This window comes from Paralichthys olivaceus, chromosome 17 (genome assembly GCF_024713975.1).
Source record: "Paralichthys olivaceus isolate ysfri-2021 chromosome 17, ASM2471397v2, whole genome shotgun sequence".
Lineage (NCBI taxonomy): Eukaryota > Metazoa > Chordata > Actinopteri > Pleuronectiformes > Paralichthyidae > Paralichthys > Paralichthys olivaceus.
In genome coordinates, this window is record NC_091109.1 from 18007260 (window position 1) to 18027758 (window position 20499).

General features: G+C 43.3%; 1 protein-coding gene and 2 long non-coding RNA genes across 8 annotated transcripts in view; 1 reads left to right on the forward strand and 2 right to left on the reverse strand.

Annotated features, from left to right (window-relative positions):
• Positions 1-4158, reverse strand: part of LOC138405239 (uncharacterized) — a 9449-nt gene extending 5291 nt beyond the window's left edge. For both annotated transcript variants that reach the window (XR_011238917.1, XR_011238918.1), the window contains exons 1-3: positions 4020-4158; positions 3371-3449; positions 2684-2773 (exon numbers count right to left, since the gene is read on the reverse strand). This is a non-coding gene — a long non-coding RNA (uncharacterized lncRNA). The remainder of the gene's footprint in view (positions 1-2683; positions 2774-3370; positions 3450-4019) is intronic.
• The window catches only part of nrn1a (neuritin 1a), a 9789-nt gene extending 962 nt beyond the window's left edge, over positions 1-8827 (forward strand). The window contains exons 2-3 of the mRNA XM_020105987.2: positions 4039-4186; positions 6195-8827. Of these exons, the coding sequence (XP_019961546.1) occupies positions 4039-4186; positions 6195-6423 (377 nt within the window). The 3' untranslated portion in view covers positions 6424-8827. The remainder of the gene's footprint in view (positions 1-4038; positions 4187-6194) is intronic.
• Positions 8216-20416, reverse strand: LOC138405240 (uncharacterized). Of its 5 annotated transcripts, XR_011238920.1 has the most exons (9): positions 19219-20416; positions 18883-19042; positions 18525-18748; positions 14441-14593; positions 12811-12896; positions 11529-12349; positions 11160-11425; positions 10918-11067; positions 8216-9177 (listed from the first exon to the last, which is right to left on the reverse strand). It is a non-coding gene; the product is annotated as an uncharacterized lncRNA (long non-coding RNA). The 5 variants fall into 5 exon arrangements; XR_011238923.1 differs by having other exon boundaries at positions 11160-12349; positions 19230-20416; XR_011238922.1 differs by lacking the exon at positions 11529-12349.
• Positions 20417-20499: the final 83 nt, after the last annotated feature.

The window sequence follows — 20499 nt, forward strand, 5'->3', positions numbered from 1 at the left end:
TGAACATCCGCAGCTGGTTTGATTTGACTTTATTTTGTATAATTGTATTTTATCATTTCTTGTCTCGGATCTTTAGAAACAGACGAAACGAAATTTTCAGAAAAAACCTTTTTATATTCGATGTGCATGCGCGTAAAAGCCTCTGTGCACCCGCATCGTGCACGATTTAAACCTCGCACGTTTCATTTTATTTCTCGAGATAAATCAGCCCCGTGTTTCACTGCAGCAGCAGCAGGAGATAGTCTGCTCCCCCCGGGTCCGTCTAATATCTGGAACCAACAAAACACATGAGGTGATGCTTCTCTGCTGTTGCATTGCATAACGAGGCTGTGCGCGCGCGTGCGTGTTATTAGAGAGATGCTGAATTATTCAAGACGCAGAATCCTCCTCAGTGCTATTGTTAGAGAGAGAGAGACAGAGAGACAGATAGAGAGAACAGAGAGAGAGACAGAGAGACAGATAGAGACAGAACGACTGACAGAGAGACAGAGGGACAGAAAGACAGAGAGAGAGAAATGAAAAGGATTTGTTTCCTGTTTCTATGTTTTAAATTCAAACACATTAATTATGACACTAAAATACATTTGAACCCACATGTTTTAATGGATCGTGATTATCTTTATTATTATCATCATTTTAATAATAATAATAATAATAATAATAATTATTATTATTATTATTATTATTATCATCATATTTATCATTATTATTACTTTTTCCGGTTTGGTTGTGTTTACCATGCTGCCCTGTGATTGGCTGCTGGGACTCGGTTTGGCGCGCTCCTGCAGCAGATTTCACGCCTCCCTTAAAATACGCGTCTTCATCAACACGTGACCCTCCTGCCTGTGTCTGATTGGTGGAACTCGAGCTGATTGTTGTCGTTAATTAACGTGTTCGTTTGTTCCTCTTGTTTTTTGTTGTGGGTGTTTGTGGTTTTACGCGCGAAAAATGGCCTCGTGTGTCTGAGGTGGGTGTGTCTGTGCAGGAGAGTCCACGCTGCTGCTGGCACACTGCAGTGTGCGTGTGCGTGTGCGTGGAGGGGGTGAATGAGTGCGAGCGTGCCCGATGGGACGAGAGGCGTGAACTAACGCTCTGCGCGCACCCGCTCACGTGCGTGTGACGAAGTCCTGGTTTCAGATGAAAAATAAAAGAGTGAAGAATGAAAAAGAATAAAACGAGCTGCGGTCCGAACACAGAACTGATCGATGCACTGAAGACAAGAAACAGTTAAAGGTGGAATTTAGTTTTTTAAGAGAAAAAGAAAATGAGACTGAAAATGTCTAAAAGTTCAGTAAATGAGAAAAGATGTTGTGTTCAGAGTCAAAGTCCTGAAGATGTGGAGGAACATTTTCAATCATCATCAGAAGAAAACACGGAGGGTGTGTGGGGGGGCGGGTTCATTCATTCATCGGTGACCGTGGTGGAAGCTGATTGGTCCGTTCGATGGAGAAAACCAGTAATAATGATGTAATTGGTGCAGAGAAGAAGAAGCGAGGTGATGATGTAATGTCTCCGACTAACAGAGGGACTCATTCACACTCTGACAGATTAACATTCATATTTCGATATAATAATAAATTCTAAACATAATAAAACTGTTTTAATACGAAGATTATTTAAACAGTATTTAAACATTTAACCCAGTGGAGTCAGTGTGTTTCTAAACTGAAAAGTAAAAAGATGAAAAATATATTCTGGAATAAATAGAGTCATCAAACACATCCTGAGTTCCAGTTTCAATAGATCATAAAAAATAAAAAGCTTCTTCTCATATTACAAGTTAAAGAATATTATGAGGTCAAATCTGAACTAAATATTTATGATGATGATGATGATTCACATTTATTATTATAAAAAGAATGAATTCATGCTGCAGATGTTAAGTGACCTTGTGGATTATTCACATGAGCTCTTTTAAATTATTAAAGAGTAGAAGATTTAAATATGATGTATTGTTCAACTCAAACCAGCTGCTATATATTATATTATATCATGTTATATTATATTTAATTATATCATGTTATATTATATTATATCATGTTATATTATATTATATTATATCATGTTATATTATATTATATCATGTTATATTATATTATATTATATCACGTTATATTATATTATATTATATCATGTTATATTATATTTAATTATATCATGTTATATTATATTATATCATGTTACATTATATTTAATTATATCATGTCATATTATATTATATCATATTATATTATATCAAATTATATTATATCATATTATATTATATCAAATTATATTATATCATATTATATTATATCATATTATATTATATTATATATTATAATGTGATATTATATTATATTATATTATATCATGTTATATTATATTATATTATATAATATAATATAATATCACATTATATTATATTATATTATATTATATTATATTATATTATATTATATTATATTATATCTTGTTATATTATATCATGTTATATAATAATATATTAGCCTGAGCTCAGAGTGGAACATCAAGCGTCACTCTACAGACTGAACTGGGACAAGAATTATTTTTCCTTCATCCTCCATCATCAGAATACTACAGAACAAGTATTACTGTGTGATGAAGTATGTATTGATCTGTTCTGAGGCTCGTTGTGATTCATGAAACATCATGTTCAACAAACAGGAAACATTAAACTCACCCTGGATCTCAGTCCGTCATGTCGTCGACCTCCTCCCTCAGAGAGGTCACCTGACTTCCTGTGATGTCACGGCTCCTTCAGTCTTTACATCTTTGACAAACATGTAAAATAAATAAGATCTTTATTATTTTATTATTATTATATATATGAAAGATAATCTGTGGACATCGTTCAGAGACGAAGCAGCAGCAGAGAACAATTCATGATGACGACATTTACAGTCATGTTTCAGAATTCACCAGTTGTTAAACGTCTCACACACACACACACACACACACACACACACACACACACACACACACACACACACCAGTCCCCCTGTAACAGCCGTGTCTCGTCCTACACGTCATGCTGTGTTAGTCCACAGTTTGATCGAGTGGAACCGGACAGCAGGCGTGTTATTATCTAAACCAATCAATCAGCCCCATCCCCTGCTTAACGAACCACACACACACACACACACACACACACACACACACACACAGTTAACAAAGGTCATGTAAAAATGTGTCGTGTTTGTGCACGTGTCACTGTCTGAGGGGGATGGAGGCGTGTCAGACAATTACATTCTCCACACACACACACACACACACACACACACACACACACACACACACACACACACACACACACACACACACACACACACACACACACACACACACACACACACACAGTGGTCAGTACCTGAAGTTTTGTGGAATCGTGTGTTTCAGTTTTTGTTCCTGCTCTTTTCAAACAGTCAGGAGAGACGGTGAAGTTTCACCTGAATGTTTAGAGTAAATGAATCAGATGAACACTGAGCTGCAGCCTCGTGTCAAATCCATAAAGTTTAAATAACCACGTGACGACAGCTCTTAAAGGTGCAGAGACTCCCTCTCTCTCTACATATACATATATATACTGTACATATTTATCTTTGTATCTGTTCTAGAAACTTGATCTCAGATTTAAGTTTTCAAAAAGAGTCTGCGTGCAGATTATTCTCCTCCTCAGAATCATTGTCTTTACATTTGTTCGATATGAAAACACATTAGAAACGAAAGCTTTTCTTTGAGTGTGGACGTAAACTTCCTCTTAGTGACAATGATCCAGCAGAATTAAATCAGGAAACAGATTTACAGCTGGAGGAAAGTCATGACTGAAGTCATTTTGGTTTGAATGTTAAAATAGTTGTGCTCTTATAAAGATGATGCAGGATGTGACTGTAAGAAGTGAAACATGTTCAACAGCTGATACTTTCTGAGAGAATCAGCTCAGAAATCACTAGAATATCAAATATGTCCAGACGAAGGTGAAACTAAAAGTCTCCCCTCTCTCCCCCCTCCCCCCTTACCTCCCTCCTCCTCCTGCAGTCTCGGTGTTGCAGACGGTGCTGGTCAGCGCTGGTCAATGTGACTCGGTGTTTAAAGGATTCTCGGACTGTCTGCTTCAGCTGGGGGAGAACATGGCCAACTATCCCCAGGACCTGGACGACAGGGAGAACCTGCACAAGATCTGCACGTACGTTCACTGAAAGTCCTCATGTGCTGTCACACAAGCTTTCTAACGTCAGGACGAGGCGGAGCAGCAGCAGAGGCCTGAAAACACAAAATATCTCCATCAGTCTTTTGCACCCAAACACTGTGGCCTCTCACATGACCACAGGTTAATCACTGGGATCCTTTTAGTCTGTCCACCTCTGTATTTTAGACTTATGTGATTGAATCACTGTAAAATAAAAGTGTGTGACAGAAACAGTACAAAAGCTTTAAGAAGATCCGCAACAACAAATACAGGAAATAGTTTAATTACATTCTTATTTTAAAAAACACATTTACTTTCCAAATAAAAATAATCTAATTCAGGGACATAAAGATCCGATGACTTCAATGTGACCAGGTACCTCTGAACTTGTCCTCTCTCTCTCACACACACACACACACACACACACACACTCTGAGGGCGTGCACGTGACAGTGAATCTCTCGACTCCTAACACAGAAAATAAAATGAGTAATTTAAGCAAAGACCCTGAGGGAGAAGGTGGTGGGAGGGGCAGGAGGGGGGTCTTAGACAGCTGACACCCCCCCCCCCCCAACACAAGCACACACACACACACACACACACACACACACACACACACACTCTCATCCACCCCCACATTTATCCCACCATACGAGCCGGGTGGGCACCAGATGGCACACTGGAGCAGGAAGCCCCCACCCTGCTCACACACACACACACATGATTTTTTAATTCAGTGACGGCTCCATCACAGTGGTGTTGAGGCGTGGCAGGAGGGGCGCGTTAATACGCCTCCACACACACACACACACACACACACACACACACTAATTGCTCAGAGATGAAGCATCGACACGAGTTGGTTCAAGAGGTCAACATCAATAAGAGCAGATTGGAAGATTGGATTAGATACGGTGTGTGTGTGTGTCTGTGTGTGTGTGTGTGTGTGTGTGTGTGTGTGTGTGTGTGTCTGTGTGTGTGTGTGTGTGTGTGTGTGTGTGTGTGTGTGTGTGTGTGTGTGTGTGTGTGTGTGTGTATGTGTGTGTGTGTGTGTGAGTCGCAGCATGCGTCACTGAGCAGCCTGGTGTCATTCTGACATTAACTGGGCAGAGAAAGGGGAGAAAAAGATGGACAGATGAAAAGATGCAGAGGAAGAGAAGAGGCCAAAAAAAGACAAAGAACAAAGAGAAGAAATAAAATATGTAAAAATAGAAAAATATTAAGAAAACAAATGAGGCGAAGAGAAATGAGGGCAAAGAGGAAGTGAGAGATGAGAAGAGGAGTAAATAGAGGACAATGAATAAAACATTAAACTCTCAAAAGAACTGAGGGGAGGGAAGATGAGGAGGAGAGGAAGAAAGGAAACGAGGGTGAGAGGAGGAAATGAAGAGTTTAGATGAAGAAGGGATGTGTGGTGGAAAAGAAGAATAAAACAGGAAGGAAAAGACGAGGGTGAAGATCTACAGGATGGAAGGAGGAAACAATAGAGCTCAACAGTTTGGTTCCAGATGTTAAACCGATGAATCCGATTGATTGTCAGTCGTGATATTTTAACCACCCGAGGTGGAGCGGACGCTTTAAATCACAAGTTCAAACTAAAGTCCAGACTTTTATTTTACTTCTTCTCTTTGTCTCTAACAAAGTTTTATTCATATTTAAATGAAGACGTTGGGGACGTCCATTGTCTCCCTGCTCTGACTGAAGGTTTCATTTGTTAGAAGACGCAGACTCAGTCAAACTCTTGTCCTCGCTCAGTTCTGGCTCAAAGCCTCTGGGTGGGTCTAATATCTGGTTTGATATATGTGCAGTCATGTTTGGAGCTTTGCTTTAGTTGATGGTTTCTTCACCGTCTGTGTCTTCATAAGCTTTTCCCTCGCTATGTTTTCTGGGATGTCTTCCACTGTTGGCTCTGCCTCCTCATAGCTGCTGCATCCAGTTTAAAACCAGCCTCCCACTGCCGTCATGAGCTCGTGGTGCTAACGCCTGCTGTGTTTTCTCCTGCCAGTTACTGGGATAACTTCCACTCCTGTGCCACAACGGCGCTGGCCGACTGCCAGGAGGGAGCGACGGACCTCTGGGAGAAACTGAAAAAGGAGTCCCGCAATCTGGATTTCCGTGGGAGTTTGTTTGAACTCTGTGGCGGCGGCAACGGAGCCCCCAGATCTGCCGACGCCAGGGGCCTCGCCTGGGTTCTAACCACACTGCCCACCATACTGACTTGGCTGGCGTTTTAACAGAAACGAGGAAAAAATAAAAACACAAGGGAAAAGAAGAAAAAACGGAAAAAACCCAAATAAAAAAAGAAAATAGAAAAAGAGTGATAGCTACTCTTTGATACTAAAAATACGACTTCCAGGACTGAGTTTGAATTCATCACCAGAAAACTACGCCCGATACGGATTTTAATTATTGCATCACTCCACGGCGGCCTGGTTTGCCTTCCGGGGACGTCGGCAGGTCGTCCTCCTGGAGCGCTCATCCAATCACACGCTGACCCGGTCGACGACATGAAATATTCAACGAGCCGTTGAGCTGAACTGATGACAATGATGAAAATTTGATGGATTCTTGGCCACTTACAATCGTGGAATTACACAGTGTTAGAGTCAACCATGAATTATTGATGTTTAGTGGGCTCGGCCTCGACGCCACCATGTGACTGCGGGGTGCTGACACAGTATCAGGCTGTATATTAGGTTCCCTGCCCGAGGCACATCTTCACGTGCACGCCAGGCCAAGCTTAACGCCATCAAATCAATAAGACAAGCCAAGGCCTCCAGTCCATTTCAGAGCCGTCACCTCATCTCCATCGTGGACAGTTTCTCCTTTTTTACTGCACCGGCTCCGTTGAGCTGGTGGGTTGGACGGACTGAAGGCTCGATGCCGATGTGACATTTGTATTCTCCGTTCGTCGTGCTCCGGCCACGGTCACACAAGCTTTTGTTCATCATGGCGACATTTAGCAGCAACTTGAATTTGTTTGTCGTCACAGTCGGTGGTCCGTTTCCAGCTGCACAGGTAAATCTGTGGCACTGACGAAAGCAGCTGAGCGGTAACTGACCGTGGATCTGTGCAGCACGGCTTGCAGTTCATTGTGAGCCTGCAGGGGGCATGCTTTTAAATGCATAGTGTTTTAATTTTGGTTGTTGAGACGGCTACAACCAAACCCAGCTGGAGAAACGTCGCTCGGCCACTTCCTGCTGTGACCGTAGCATCGTTTCCCTCAGCGAGCTCCGAGCTGTGAGGACGTAGAGTTCATCATCAGTTCACACTGATCGTCTGCATCAAGTCGCTTCCGCTCAAACGTTTCAGGAGATGAGCACAAACTGAAATGTTGATCGTCGCTCGTGATGACGTTTATTTAGTTTTTCACTGAAGGTTTAAAAGTATTTATCCTCCACTTCCCCAAATAATATGGTCCGACTAAAAAGATTAGCTTCAGCTAAAAGGAAGCTGAAACCTTGGTTTTAAAGGCTAGCTGACAGTTTGCGTTAGCAGATGAAACATATGTTGAGTTTAACAGTTAAATAAGATTGTACTGTGTTAGCTAAAAGCTCGGGTTGGGTTTGTAAACACTTTGGTTTAGTGGCCAAAAGAAGAAAAGTGGTTCAATCACACAGATCGTGTGTGTTAACAGTTAATAGCTCAGTTTGGAAGCTAAAGTAGAATCCTGTTAACTAATAGTTGAGTTTTACAGAGAAACCGTTTTGAGTTAAAACATTTGTTTAAGATGTCAGGTTAGAGAAACGGTTGAAGACTCAGGTTAGCTGAAGTTAGCATGTCGTAAAATGAGCTTTTCAGTTGAGAGAGTTTGGTTTAACTTTTTGATGCTGATTTCAAACTGAAAAACATAAAACTGTTCAACTTTAATGTCTCATGTAGGAAATAAGTCGTTTTTGTGCTCATTTCCTGAAATCTCTTTAATCGTACCGACCTTTATCCATGTTGGGGGTTGATTTCCCATCATGCCTCTGTCTCGCTCCCCGCTCGGCAGATCCATGGGTTAGAAATGAAGGAATCTGTGGGTTAAAGAAAGAAATTAGATTTTATTTTGAAAAGCTGACAGCAATACAACACAGTGACTTCATGGCCAGTGTAGCTACAAATAAAAAGTATATATATAATAAAAAACCGTGGCTGAAGAGCGATACGACTGTTTCCATTGAGCACCCCCCCCCCTCCATCTGCGGTGATTCATACTAGACGATTCTAGAGGTGATGTATTTTAGGTCTGTACGTGAAACAGCTGAGTCCCAACAGAACCACATGTACCACGGACATACAGTCGTTAACATGGAGGAGGGAGTTCATTTCTCTGCTGAGGCTCAGGCGTAGTTTCACCGCCTTCTGACACGTGTTCTTCTGTTCGTCTCTCTGTTCGTCTCTTCGTTCGTTTATGGGGACGTCGCGTAACGACGTTTAAAAAAAGGACTTATTCCAAAAATCATCTAAATAAGAGAATATGTGTATCAAAGGGATTTTGAGAAAATAAAAGAGTTCTATTATAAATAGTATCCCAGACAGTTTTAACACGAGATTGATACGAATTATAAACCTACTGAGATATTTAAAAGAAATATAAAAGATTGCTCAAATGATAAAGATTCAATAAATAAAATGACAAATGTTTGAAAAGAAGTGTGTGTTGTCGTTTTGATCAGGAGATAAAACTGTGGTTTTCTGTGATGAGTTCGGTTTGTTGCTTTCAAGGTGATGGATTCTTATTACACACACACACACACACACACACACACACACACACACACACACACACACACACACACACACAGAGTGGGGTTTGGAGTAGATTCATTATTAATGAGGAAGAGTCCCTGAGCTGCCACACGTCTCAGCACTCAGTCTATATCGATTCTGAGGAGGAGGAGGAGGAGGAGGAGGAGGAGGAGGAGGAGGAGGAGGAGGAGATGGTCCAGATGTAGAAGGTGTTTGTTCAGTTCAGGAAACATCACATCAAAATGCTCTTCACTCTGCAGGAGGAAACAAAACCAACCAGTCCTGTAAGATTCCTGCATTTTAAACACATCCCATAATTCTCCTTGTTTCCATCTTGCAGGAGAAACATCATTAAAAAAGACAAATACACAGAAAGCTGTAGTTTTTAGTGTTGTGGTACTAAAACTCTTTATACCACGAGGTCGGGCCTCGTCTTGTGTTCATGCTGCAGGAGGAACTTTTCAACAGCAGCATGAATGTGGATATTTTACAGATCGATAAAAGAAAGAGCAGCTGATGTTGAATATCTCTAATATTCCTGTTTTTTATTGTCTTGAAATAACAAATCTATATTAATGCAGAAGACTTTCCACCAGATGATTCTTGTTGATTTGATGGAACCTGAGCTCGTTCTGAAGCTGCAGGAGTCAAAGACATTTAAAGGCTCATCCTATATTTCATTCTATAAATCATCTCCAGGCTTTTATTTTCTAAAGTCACTATTTATCAGCCTTGTTCTAATTATTCAGGCTTTTCTTTACATGTAATCCACGTGTGTGTGTGTGTGTGTGTGTGTGTGTGTGTGTGACATTGTTAGAATATTTGATTTGCGCGTGTTTCTCTGAGACTTTGCGGCCTCGCGGTTTCTCGGTGTTTTATTTCAGTGAATTTCCTGCGACAGTAAAATCGTGTCCGCGTCTTTTCGTTGAGTTTGGATGAAGCTGATGCGCGTGATGTGCGTGATGTGCGTGATGCGCGTTTTTCACCGGAGCCGCAGTTTGCTTGCCGCTGGCTCCCGAGGGGACGCGCGCTCCCGGCGAGTTCCTACATTAATATGGATGTGATGACACGTGAACGCGACTGTTCCTGAGGAGCTCCGGAAAAAAATCATCTCGATTTTAAAATGTTGATTGAAAAATAATTCTAACGTTGAACCTGGAGACGTTTAAAATACAATGACTCACCTGATGACATCTAAAGAAATTCAATGTTTGAGAAGGAGCCTTGAAATATGTAATATTTATATATTAATATATTAATAATGTGAAATGATCTTTATAATAAACCGTGAGGCCGCAGGAAGCTCACACTCTTATTTCATAAAGGCCTTTTTACAGCTAATAATACCGGGCTGTATATAAATATAAATATATATCCAGAAGTACTGTGAGTGAATGAACATTATTATAAATACAGGAAAACTCATTTACATTAATGTGTTTTGATGTTATGCTCATTTTAAAATCTCAACATTTGCATTTTATTCGAAATATGCAAATTATTATTATAAAACTGAGGAATTACAAATAATGCAGCAAAAATCAAATATTCGATTTTATTTTAGAATTAAAAGTAAAAGCAGTTTGATAAAGCAGTAGCTTTAGTATTAGTATGAGTGTTGCTAGTAGTTAGTAGTATTGTTAGCAGTATTAGTATTAGTGAAGGAGAATAACTCCTGGAGATGAAACAGGAGAAATCCAGAGTTAATCATCTCCTGTAGAAACAGGAGCAGCTCATTAAAATGGGAAGAAGCCTGAGAGATGAAATCCCGCGGGATCTGGACTCTTCTCGTCTTTTTGATTTATTTCATCACGTGATCTGAGTCACATCAGATTTTAATGAATAGCGTCACGTGGTTCCGCTCAGTGGGGGTCAACCTGTGGGTCTGGGACCAGCGGGGGTCCGAGTCAGAACAGATTTTATTTCCATTTCCACCACATGAACGTGGATTAATACAATCAGAGGAAAACAGCTTCACAGAAGAACTACATTACCCAGAAGCTTTGGCTTTTCTTTGTTCCGTCCGGGTTCTGTTAAAAGTCGTCATGAAAAGAGAGGCGTCGTCCATGTTGTTTCCATTCACACGTGATGAGGCTGCTCCTCCCACTCTGATCATCATCATCATCATCATCATCATAATAAACCTGATTCACAAGATGTCATGAAACTTACAGAAACAAATCAAATAATGTGTGTGTGTGTGTGAAATCATGATTGTGGACTCTTTGTGTCTCACCTCTGGAGCAGCAGCAGCTTGTGGCTGAGACATGAAGACACGACTTGTCCTGAAGGTGGCGTGCTGCAGGACTGATGTTCAGACTAAAGATGGACGACACGTGTCCTCCTCCCGTCGTAAAACAATTAGCAGAAATAACTCGGATACGAACCACGTGAAGTCAGAGTCTGTGCAGTAGTGGGTGGAGCCGTGGCATCGAGGTCCCGCCCATACACGTTGTTGACCAATCCTGAGTCAGTCTGAGCTGTCAATCATGACGTCTCCGCCTGTTTTTATATCATAAATATCTGATTAAACCAAACTGATGAGAAACTTGAACAAACATCTGAGATGAGAACGAGCTGAAACGACAGAAACATCTTTACAAACATTTATTTAACGTCGACTCGTAACATCCTAACTCGACTCTTTAACTTTCACGGTGTTCTTCCTCACGAGAGGATCTCAGATGTGGAACCAGGATCCGTTTCCTCGAGTCCGGCCGCAGTGACACGTGCAGGATGTAGATGTGAGTTTCTCTCTGGGACCTTTTGAAAACAGCAACGTTTAATTTCTGAAATTCAGAGCGGGCCGACAGCTCGGCCTCCTGTGAAGGCCCGACTTTAAATAACATCCTCCGCGTCCTCTCTGGGATTTGAGCTCCCGGTGTAAATGGGGCGGATGTCGGCCTGCGTTCCCTTCGGACGGACCAACCGATTTCAGAAACGGTATATGTGTGAACCAGCGGGGACGGGAATTGAGGTTGTGAGTCATGAGCGTCAAAGTGAAAAAAGTCCGGGAGTTTCTCGCAGCAGACGAGGCTAAAAGTGAGTTTGCTGATGTGTAAATGGGTCAGAAGTTCTTACTTTGAGGCAACAGCCCACATTTCATCTGGAGGACGCTGTGCTGAACTGGATTAGTGGGTTGGCTGAGAGTTTCTGACAGCAGCTGTGAAACCTTCCTGCCTCCAGAGGATCGCGTCTATTCACAAACTCTGCACACTGTGTTTGAGATGCACTTCAGGTCCCTCGTTTAATATCCTCAGAACAGGTCCGTGAGTCTGAAAACTCTTCACACGTCAAGTGTTTTCAGCTAAAATGCAAGAAAAAGGAGCCAAATCTAAATGTGGGATTATGATTATTTCCAGGATCAGTGAGGATCACATCCTGGAGGTCAGGACCCTGGTGGGTTGAAGGGTCCAGCTGAGGGTCCTTCAGAAGAAGACAAAGAAGAAGAAAAACTAAATCTTGTTTCAGGTCATGAAGCTGATTAGAGCCACATTCTGACTCATTAAGGTCCCTGGGTCCAAGTCCTGATAGACCAGGTCTCTATAGACCAGGTCTCTATAGACCAGGTCCTGATAGACCAGGTCCTGATAGACCAGGTCTCTATAGACCAGGTCCTATTAGACCAGGTCCTGATAGACCAGGTCTCTATAGACCAGGTCCTTCTGGTTTTGTTAGATGTTCAGATTTTCAGTTCTAGAGTTTCTGAGTCATTATTAATCTTCCACACGTCCATCGTGGACATTTTCATTCAGGATCAACAGCTGACGAGATGATGAAGAGACGTCAGACAGGATGAAGAATCAGTTTGTGGTTGTTGGTTTGTGTGTTTGTGGTTGTTGGTTTGTGTGTTTGTGGTTGTTGGTTTGTGTGTTTGTGGTTGTTACTTGTTGTTATCAGTCTCGTTGCTGAGTTGATGTCAAAGTTGTTGACATTGATGGAGACTCTTGAAATCCTCTGTGGAGTCGAGAACCTGTTAAAGACAAAAACAAACGGTCGTTAACACTCGACAACAGAACATTTGAATATATATGAATATAAGATTTTAAACTGGGACTCTGCTTCTCATCTAATATTCAAATGCACTGAAGATATCTGGACGTTTTCTATCTCCAGCACTTCACACCTTCATCTGCACGTTAATTAAAACTCGACTCTCAGTCAATATCTCCACTAATCTGTTCTTCAGTCTTTCTGAGTATTTCTCTGCTGCTGTGATCACGTCTGGATGTTTCTGGATGTTGTCCATTGAACTTCCCTCCAGAGACGCACTTAGAGACAAGCTAACAGCTAACTCCGCTCTGGGTAATAAACTGAGTCCGACCTGGACGCCGACGGTTTCTGGGTTCATCCCCGGCTGGAGTTTGATCGACTGTTGCTCTCGAGCTGAAGAACTCGAGCGTCGGAATTCAAACACGTAACAAAACCTCAACGTGACGAACAACGAGTTCAGTTCGAGAGAGAGGACGGAGACATGTCAGTGACCGCCCCCCCGAGAGAAGAAAGCTGCCATCAATCAGCTGTGAGACACACACACACACACACACACACACACACACACACACACACACACACACACACACACACACACACACACACACACACACACAGTACCCAGGGACTGTGCTAATGACTTTATTACATCGAGCCCTCAGACAATAAATGAAGCAATCAATCACAGCAGGAACATCTGTGGAGCTCGTCCGTAGTCACACACCAGCCTCATCAGCACTTTAACACCAGGAGGAGGAGGAGGAAGAGGAGGAGGATGAAGAGGAGGAGGAAGGAGTGTTTGGATGCACATGTGCAGGATTTCATCAGATTTATTTCCATGAAGAGGAGGAGGAGCATAAAAGATGAAGAGCATATAAAGAGAATGTGATGGAAGGAGCAGATGAGAGAGAGGATCCATTGGTTTCTAGTGGAAGTAACATCAACAACACAGGTTTTTAATTTGGTCGTTGGGTTTTTACTTTTAACTTCCAACAGACTGTAAACACATGAGTCAACGTCCTCCTCCCTGATTGGTCCATTTGGCCACAGTTAATTTTCTCAAGTGAAGAAGAGGAGGAGGAGAAGAGGAAGAAACATCTGCAGCAGCTGGACTGAGACACGAGGAGGACGGGAGGAGTGTTGAGATAAAAATATCCTCCTGCATGGTGTCATGTTTTTCACAGTTTAAAAGAGGAGGAGGAGGAGGAGGAGGAGGAGGAGGAGGAGGGAGAGTTTGAGAGGAAACATCTGTGGAACATTTGAATCACAGCAGCTGAGGAAGAGGAGGAGGAGGAGGAGGAGGAGGAGGAATATTAGAGCATAATCTCTGCAGGGCTATAAAGATGAACACGTCATTACCACGCCACATCGTGATGAAGAGGAAAGCAGGTCTGTCAACACGTGGAGGAGGAGAGACGACACGTGGAGGAAGGAGGAAGGAGGAGAGGAAGGAGGAAGGAAGGAGAAAGGAAGGAGGAGAGGATGACGTGTTCATCATTGACAGCTGTCAGGTGTGTCGCTCACCTGCGGCGGCCATGTTGGCCGTTATGCTTCTGTGACAGATCAAGTCTACGAAGCCCACAAAGGAGGCGGTCCTCCGAACCGAAACAAGACGTCATTTCCATGTTTGGCGTCACCAGCTAGTCCCGCCCTTACTGCGGTCGCCGAGCAACAGAGCTGCAGTTGGAAACAACGAGAACGTTTTTTAAATAAGTGCAATTCAAAGGCGGTTCTTCACCGAAGTGCAATGAACCCTGGGATACGTTGGGCCGCAGAAGGATCCGCACGTTGGAGCCTTCGTTTCTCAGGGAGGAGTCAGTGCCACATCTAAAGGTTCACAAATGAGTCTCAGCCATCGACGAATCAGAACCCTCGATTTGACCCTGAAGTCCTGACACACTGAATGTAATTCTGTGCCACACCCACTGGTGATGTCACAGTCCAGCTGCAGGCGTCTGCACGTGTTCCTCCAGACTTTTCACATACATGATATTTCCCTGCTCACACCCACACGCTCCAGGGTCTTCGTCGTCTTCGTCGTGTTATCAGGTTACAGCCGCTATAACAGAGTTAGGGAGCGTCTACGAGGCGTTCGTGCCTCCGGCGGGGACTCAGTTCGTTTGTGAGCACAAACATGTTAGGGAGCGTCCACAACTACACACATGGAGCTACTGAGGCGGTAAACCAATTTAAATCAAGTTAGGGAGCGTCTCCTTCTCCACAGCACATTAACGAGGAGTCGAATGAATCAGGGGCCGTCCCAATGAGGAGTAACCACGAGGAGTAACCATGAGGAGTAACCATGAGGAGTAACCATGAGGAGTAACCATGAGGAGTAACCATGAGGAGGTGGTGACGGAAAATACAAATCAACATAAATCCTCCCATTATTTTTAAATCAGTTATTCATCAACAATCTGTAGAAGCTAAATTTGATTTAAAGCTTTAATTTGATTTCAGAGACTGAAAAGAGACAGAATGTCTTCTGTCTCAGGGTTTTGGGCTTTTTACATGTTTTCTAAGTTAATCACAGACACGAGAAACTTCATGTGAAGATTACAAGCAGCTCAATGAGAGGTTAAAGGTCACCGATGGAGTCGGACCCTGTTACCTCTGAGATTGGAGTTTTCACTGTTTGTGAACCGAAGGTGCAGCTGAAGGACAAACGCTCGTTCCGCGGCGTCGAGCTCCGGGTCTTAATCCCAGACCAGAGACAAAGGTCGGCTGCGGGGGTTCGGGGTCGCTCTGACCTCAGACTGAAACATGAACCTCTCTCTGGGGGAAAAGTGCAACCGGGAGATCTTTGTCTGAGCCGCGGAAAAAAACAACTGACAGTGTATCACGCACCTTGTTTCCATGACGACAGAGTGCTCTTTTCAGCTCACCTAGCGTCTTGTTTCTGACACGAAGCTCAATAAAGTCTTTTAACATTTTAGACCTTTGAGGGTTTTTTATTTAAAGTCTGAGAACTGAGACATTTGTAAAAATCTGCAGGGATAAAATAAATCGATTGTGAAGACGAAGTGAAGAGAGAACTTCAGGGTTTGAACACCAAACGTTTCACGCTGCCCACCTGCACCGTTCAACAGCCTCAGACCAGACTCACACACTTACATCTATATGTCACCTCTGTGATGAAGAGGAGGAAGAGAGAGGAAGCAGAGGATGTGCTGAAGAAAGAGCTGCAGAGGAAGGTGGAGAGAAGACGAGGAGGAGGAAGAGATGATGAAGATGTTGGACAGAGAAAGACTCAGTATTGGTGTGAACGGTTCCTCAGACCAGAAGAGGAGTTCTGGGTCTGGATCAAACTGAACCTGGTTCTGTTGGTTCACAGTGAAAACACTTTGTTGGACCAATCACAGGAAGTAGAGACACATTAAACCATAGAAGAAGAAGAAGAAGAAGAAGAAGAGTGGAGTACTGTGTAGTCCAACAATAACTCCACCCTAAAATCAAATCTGAACAATCAAACAAGCCTTTGTAAGGTCTGTGCTCAAAATGGTCCTCACAAATATATAAGTTCATGAACACACACACACACACACAGACACACACAAACACACACACACACACACACAAACACACACAAACACACACACACACACACACACACACACACACACACACACACACACACACACACACAGGCTGATTTAGCTTCTGAGACATTGGTTTGGCATTTCCAATATGCTGCCTAACACAAACCCATTACACCCAGTGTGTGTGTGTGTGTGTGTGTGTGTATGTGGGTGTGTGTGTTTGAGAGAGAGAGAGTGTGTGTGTGTATGTGGGTGTGTGCATGCGTGTGTTTGTGAGAGAGAGAGAGAGAGAGAGAGAGAGTGTGTGTGTGTGCAGCTCTGAAATATGCAGATTAATTCCGACTGTAAAACACCCGCTGAAGAGAACGAGGGAGGAAAAAAAAGACAATCCACTTCAATTACCATGGCAACCACTCCTCCTCTCATTATTTATTTTATTTTGAAATGACAGTGATCTGAACTTTCAAAATAAAATGAAGCTGGTTATGAACTTTCTTTTTCTTTCCACTGATTTTCAAACCAGGATAAAAAATCTGTCGTTTATTTAAAACCAGAGACGATGGAGAGAGGGAGGGGGGCGACAGATGGGTGTAGTCGCTCGCCCTCCGACCCACACACACACACACACACACACACACATACACCTACAGAAGCAGATGCTGGAGACATGGTGTGAGTGTGTGGACGCATGTATTTAGTGGATTTGCAGAGATCAAGTGAAAATCTCACAACACAGACGCACAGCGAGGGCATCGGGTTCTGTTCATATTCATCGTGACTGAAAACTGTCCACAGAGAGAGACAGAGAGTGAGAGGGAGACAGAGAGAGACAGAGAGTGAGAGGGAGACAGAGAGAGGGAGACAGAGAGAGACAGAGAGTGAGAGGGAGACAGAGACAGAGAGAGGGAGACAGAGAGAGACAGAGAGTGAGAGGGAGACAGAGAGAGAGAGACAGAGAGAGAGACAGAGAGTGAGAGGGAGACAGAGAGAGAGGGAGACAGACAGAGAGAGACAGAAGGAAGAGCAGGAGTAAAGCAGGGGGACAAAAGATAAAATCTGACAATAAATAAGAAACAGAAATGTGATGTGTTTTTCTCTCGGTTTATGAAGCTACTTTTTCATCCCTTCTTTTCTTTTTTCTGTTTCAGGGTCAGTCTGTGTTTTCTCAGAGAATCCCCCTCAGACTTCCTTCATCTCTCCGTCCACACACTGGATTTATTTTTCTATTCTCCTCTTTACTCCGACATCGAAGGCTTGTGCAAATAAAAACATCATAAATCTGCAGCTGGACCCGGCTCAGCTGTCAGGACACAAACACGTGTGAGGGAAACGTTCACATTTGGATCCGAGGCTCAGAAGTCAGTGTTTCCTCGTCTGCGTGTTTACTGGAGTGAACGTGATGCGACTGAATAAGAAGCTGAAGCAGATAAAAACAGATGATGAATAATAAACTGCTTCATAAAACTCAAAGCTCAGGTTGACAGGTTGAATTCAGTCCCAAAGAAAAATATTCCAGCTTTAATCTTTTCAGCTCTGAAGCAGGAAACACTGTTTTAATATATAGTTTGAAAACGAGTGTCGGAGACGATGATGCTTCACTATTGTCCACAATACTGGACAAGGTCAAACCACAGACTGTAAATAAAGATGACGACACGTCCGCCTCCAGAGCTGAAGTTCAAATCAGATACTCTCAGGTTTATAGGAACTTTACTATTTGTCACTACACTGCTCAGCTTCAGCGTCACTAAATCCTACACACTGAATCTTTAACGTCTACTTTGACTTCTTAGTTTGGTCCATGTCCCATCTGCCAACATGGAGGAGGTGTGGTTTATGATCTATACTGCAGCCAGACACCAGGGGGCGGTCAGGACAGCGAGAGACAGGTCAAAAACAGATAAAGAAATAATCCAAGTGTGGTTTGACCTTTGAGAGAAACACCAGGAAGTTTGATGGATGGCTTCTCCCTGTGTGTGTGTGTGTGTGTGTGTGTGTGTGTGTGTGTGTGTGTGTGTGTGTGTGTGTGTGTGTGTGTGTGTGTGTGTGTGTGTGTGTGTGTGTGTTACCTGACCCTCTGGTCCTCTCGGCTGTTTGAGGACGCTTGGCTCTGATTGGCTCAACATGATGATGCAACAGGAAGCTAAAGCTAACAGCAGGTTAGCAAAGCTCAAAGACCGGACACGTCTGGCTCCTTTCAAACGTCCCTGTTGTCTCTGTCCCAGAGGATGTAACGCTGACACATGCACAAATGAGATATGACGCCACCGACAGGCGACCAAATGAAACGCACCTGTGAAAAGGACAGATTTCTGCAGGTTTGAAATTATAATGAATGAACACGACTTTAGAGGATTTCATGAGGTCAAAGTATTTTCTTTATAAACATGAACGAATCCTCCAGAAACATCCTTCAAACGTCCTCACATCAGCCGCGTGAATGACGGATGTCTTTATTATCATCGCTCTGTTGATAGAAAATGAATCTGGACACAGTCTGTTCATCACGGAGGTCGCAGCGTCTGTGTGCAGGATCCAATCAGATCTGAGCAGACACACTGACGGACAAACCTCCCAGGACCTCGACCTGAGAGCGAGAGGAGGAGAAGAAGAGAACATGTGTGAATGAGACTGTGTGTGTGTGAGAAGGTGTTTTTAAAGTCATCTACCACTTTGTCCCAGAGAGACGTCTGAAGGACAGAGGAGTCGATCTGCTCCAAATAGAAATGTTCAGAGTGAATGATCTAAATAAAAAGTCCTCACATGTTCCTCACATGTTCTGCAGGTTCTGTGTGTGAGGACACATGTCTGAGTCAGAGTCTCTGGACGTTCTGGATCTTCTCCTGCAGCCTCTGGTAAAACATCTGGAACCTTCTCAGTGAGAGAGTGGGCGTGTCTCTGAGGTTTCTAACACGTGACGGACGTGAAACTGAAGAACACAAATGTCTCAGGGTGAAGAAGAGGAGTCGTCCACGTGGAAAGACGAGGAGGTTCCAGATGTTTTGGTGATGAGAGCCGACGCCGTGTGGACGAGCTGTAAACAACAACACTGATCTTTACACAGTTTAGACGTCATGTCCCGCCTCCTGCTGCTCTACAGGCTCCACCCCTCGTTACCCACATGTTCCTGTTGTTGTGAACGAGTCGACAATCTGCTACACACACTGACTACACAACATGACTACACAACATGTCAGGACACTGGTCATGTGTTAAACAGAGAACCAGGAGATATTCCACCGTGTCACTGATACGATTTCTGAAACATTTAAAATATTTAAAAAAAACTCACACTGAATAAATATTTAAGTGTGTACTGACAGTGTGTGTGTGTGTGTGTGTGAGTGTGTGTGTGTGTGTGTGTTTGTGTGTGTGTGTCCAGACTGTAACCATGGCCTGAAACTGTCAGAGCTCAGTTTTAACTCGACCAGAGTGACAAGCCATCGAAGGCAGACAGCCTCCTGCTGCATGACTGGCAGTGTCATCTGCCTGTGTGTGTGTCTTTGTGTGTGTCTTTGTGTGTGTGTGTGTGTCTTTGTGTGTGAGTGTGTGTCTTAGTGTGTGTGTGTGTGTGTGTGTCTCCAGTGTGCCAGTGTATGATTGTAGAAACCTAAGCCAGCGTATCGTCACCACACTGACAGAGTGCTGTCTGGTTGTTATGCTGTGTGTGAATGTGTGTATTTCCTAATGAGCTGAATGTGTGTGTGTGTGTGTAAAATCCCAGAATTCATTACACGGCTGACGGGAGCGACAGGCGTTTGAAGCCTTGACGTTGGCTCACAGTCACTGACAGAGCGTCACTTTGCCGCCGTGTGTGACAGTTCTGCAGGAGTGTGTGGGACGTGAGGAGGGAGACGAGACCTCGCTCGGACTTTGTGTAAAATTCAAATGTGGAACATCAGCGACCTGCTGTCCTCTCCTCCTCCTCTCCTCCTCCTCCTCCTCCTCCTCCTCTCTCCTCCTCCTCCTCCTCCTCCTCTCCTCCTCCTCTCTCCTCCTCCTCCTTCTTCCATTAGTCGTCTTCTTGTCTCTTCTTTCTTCAGT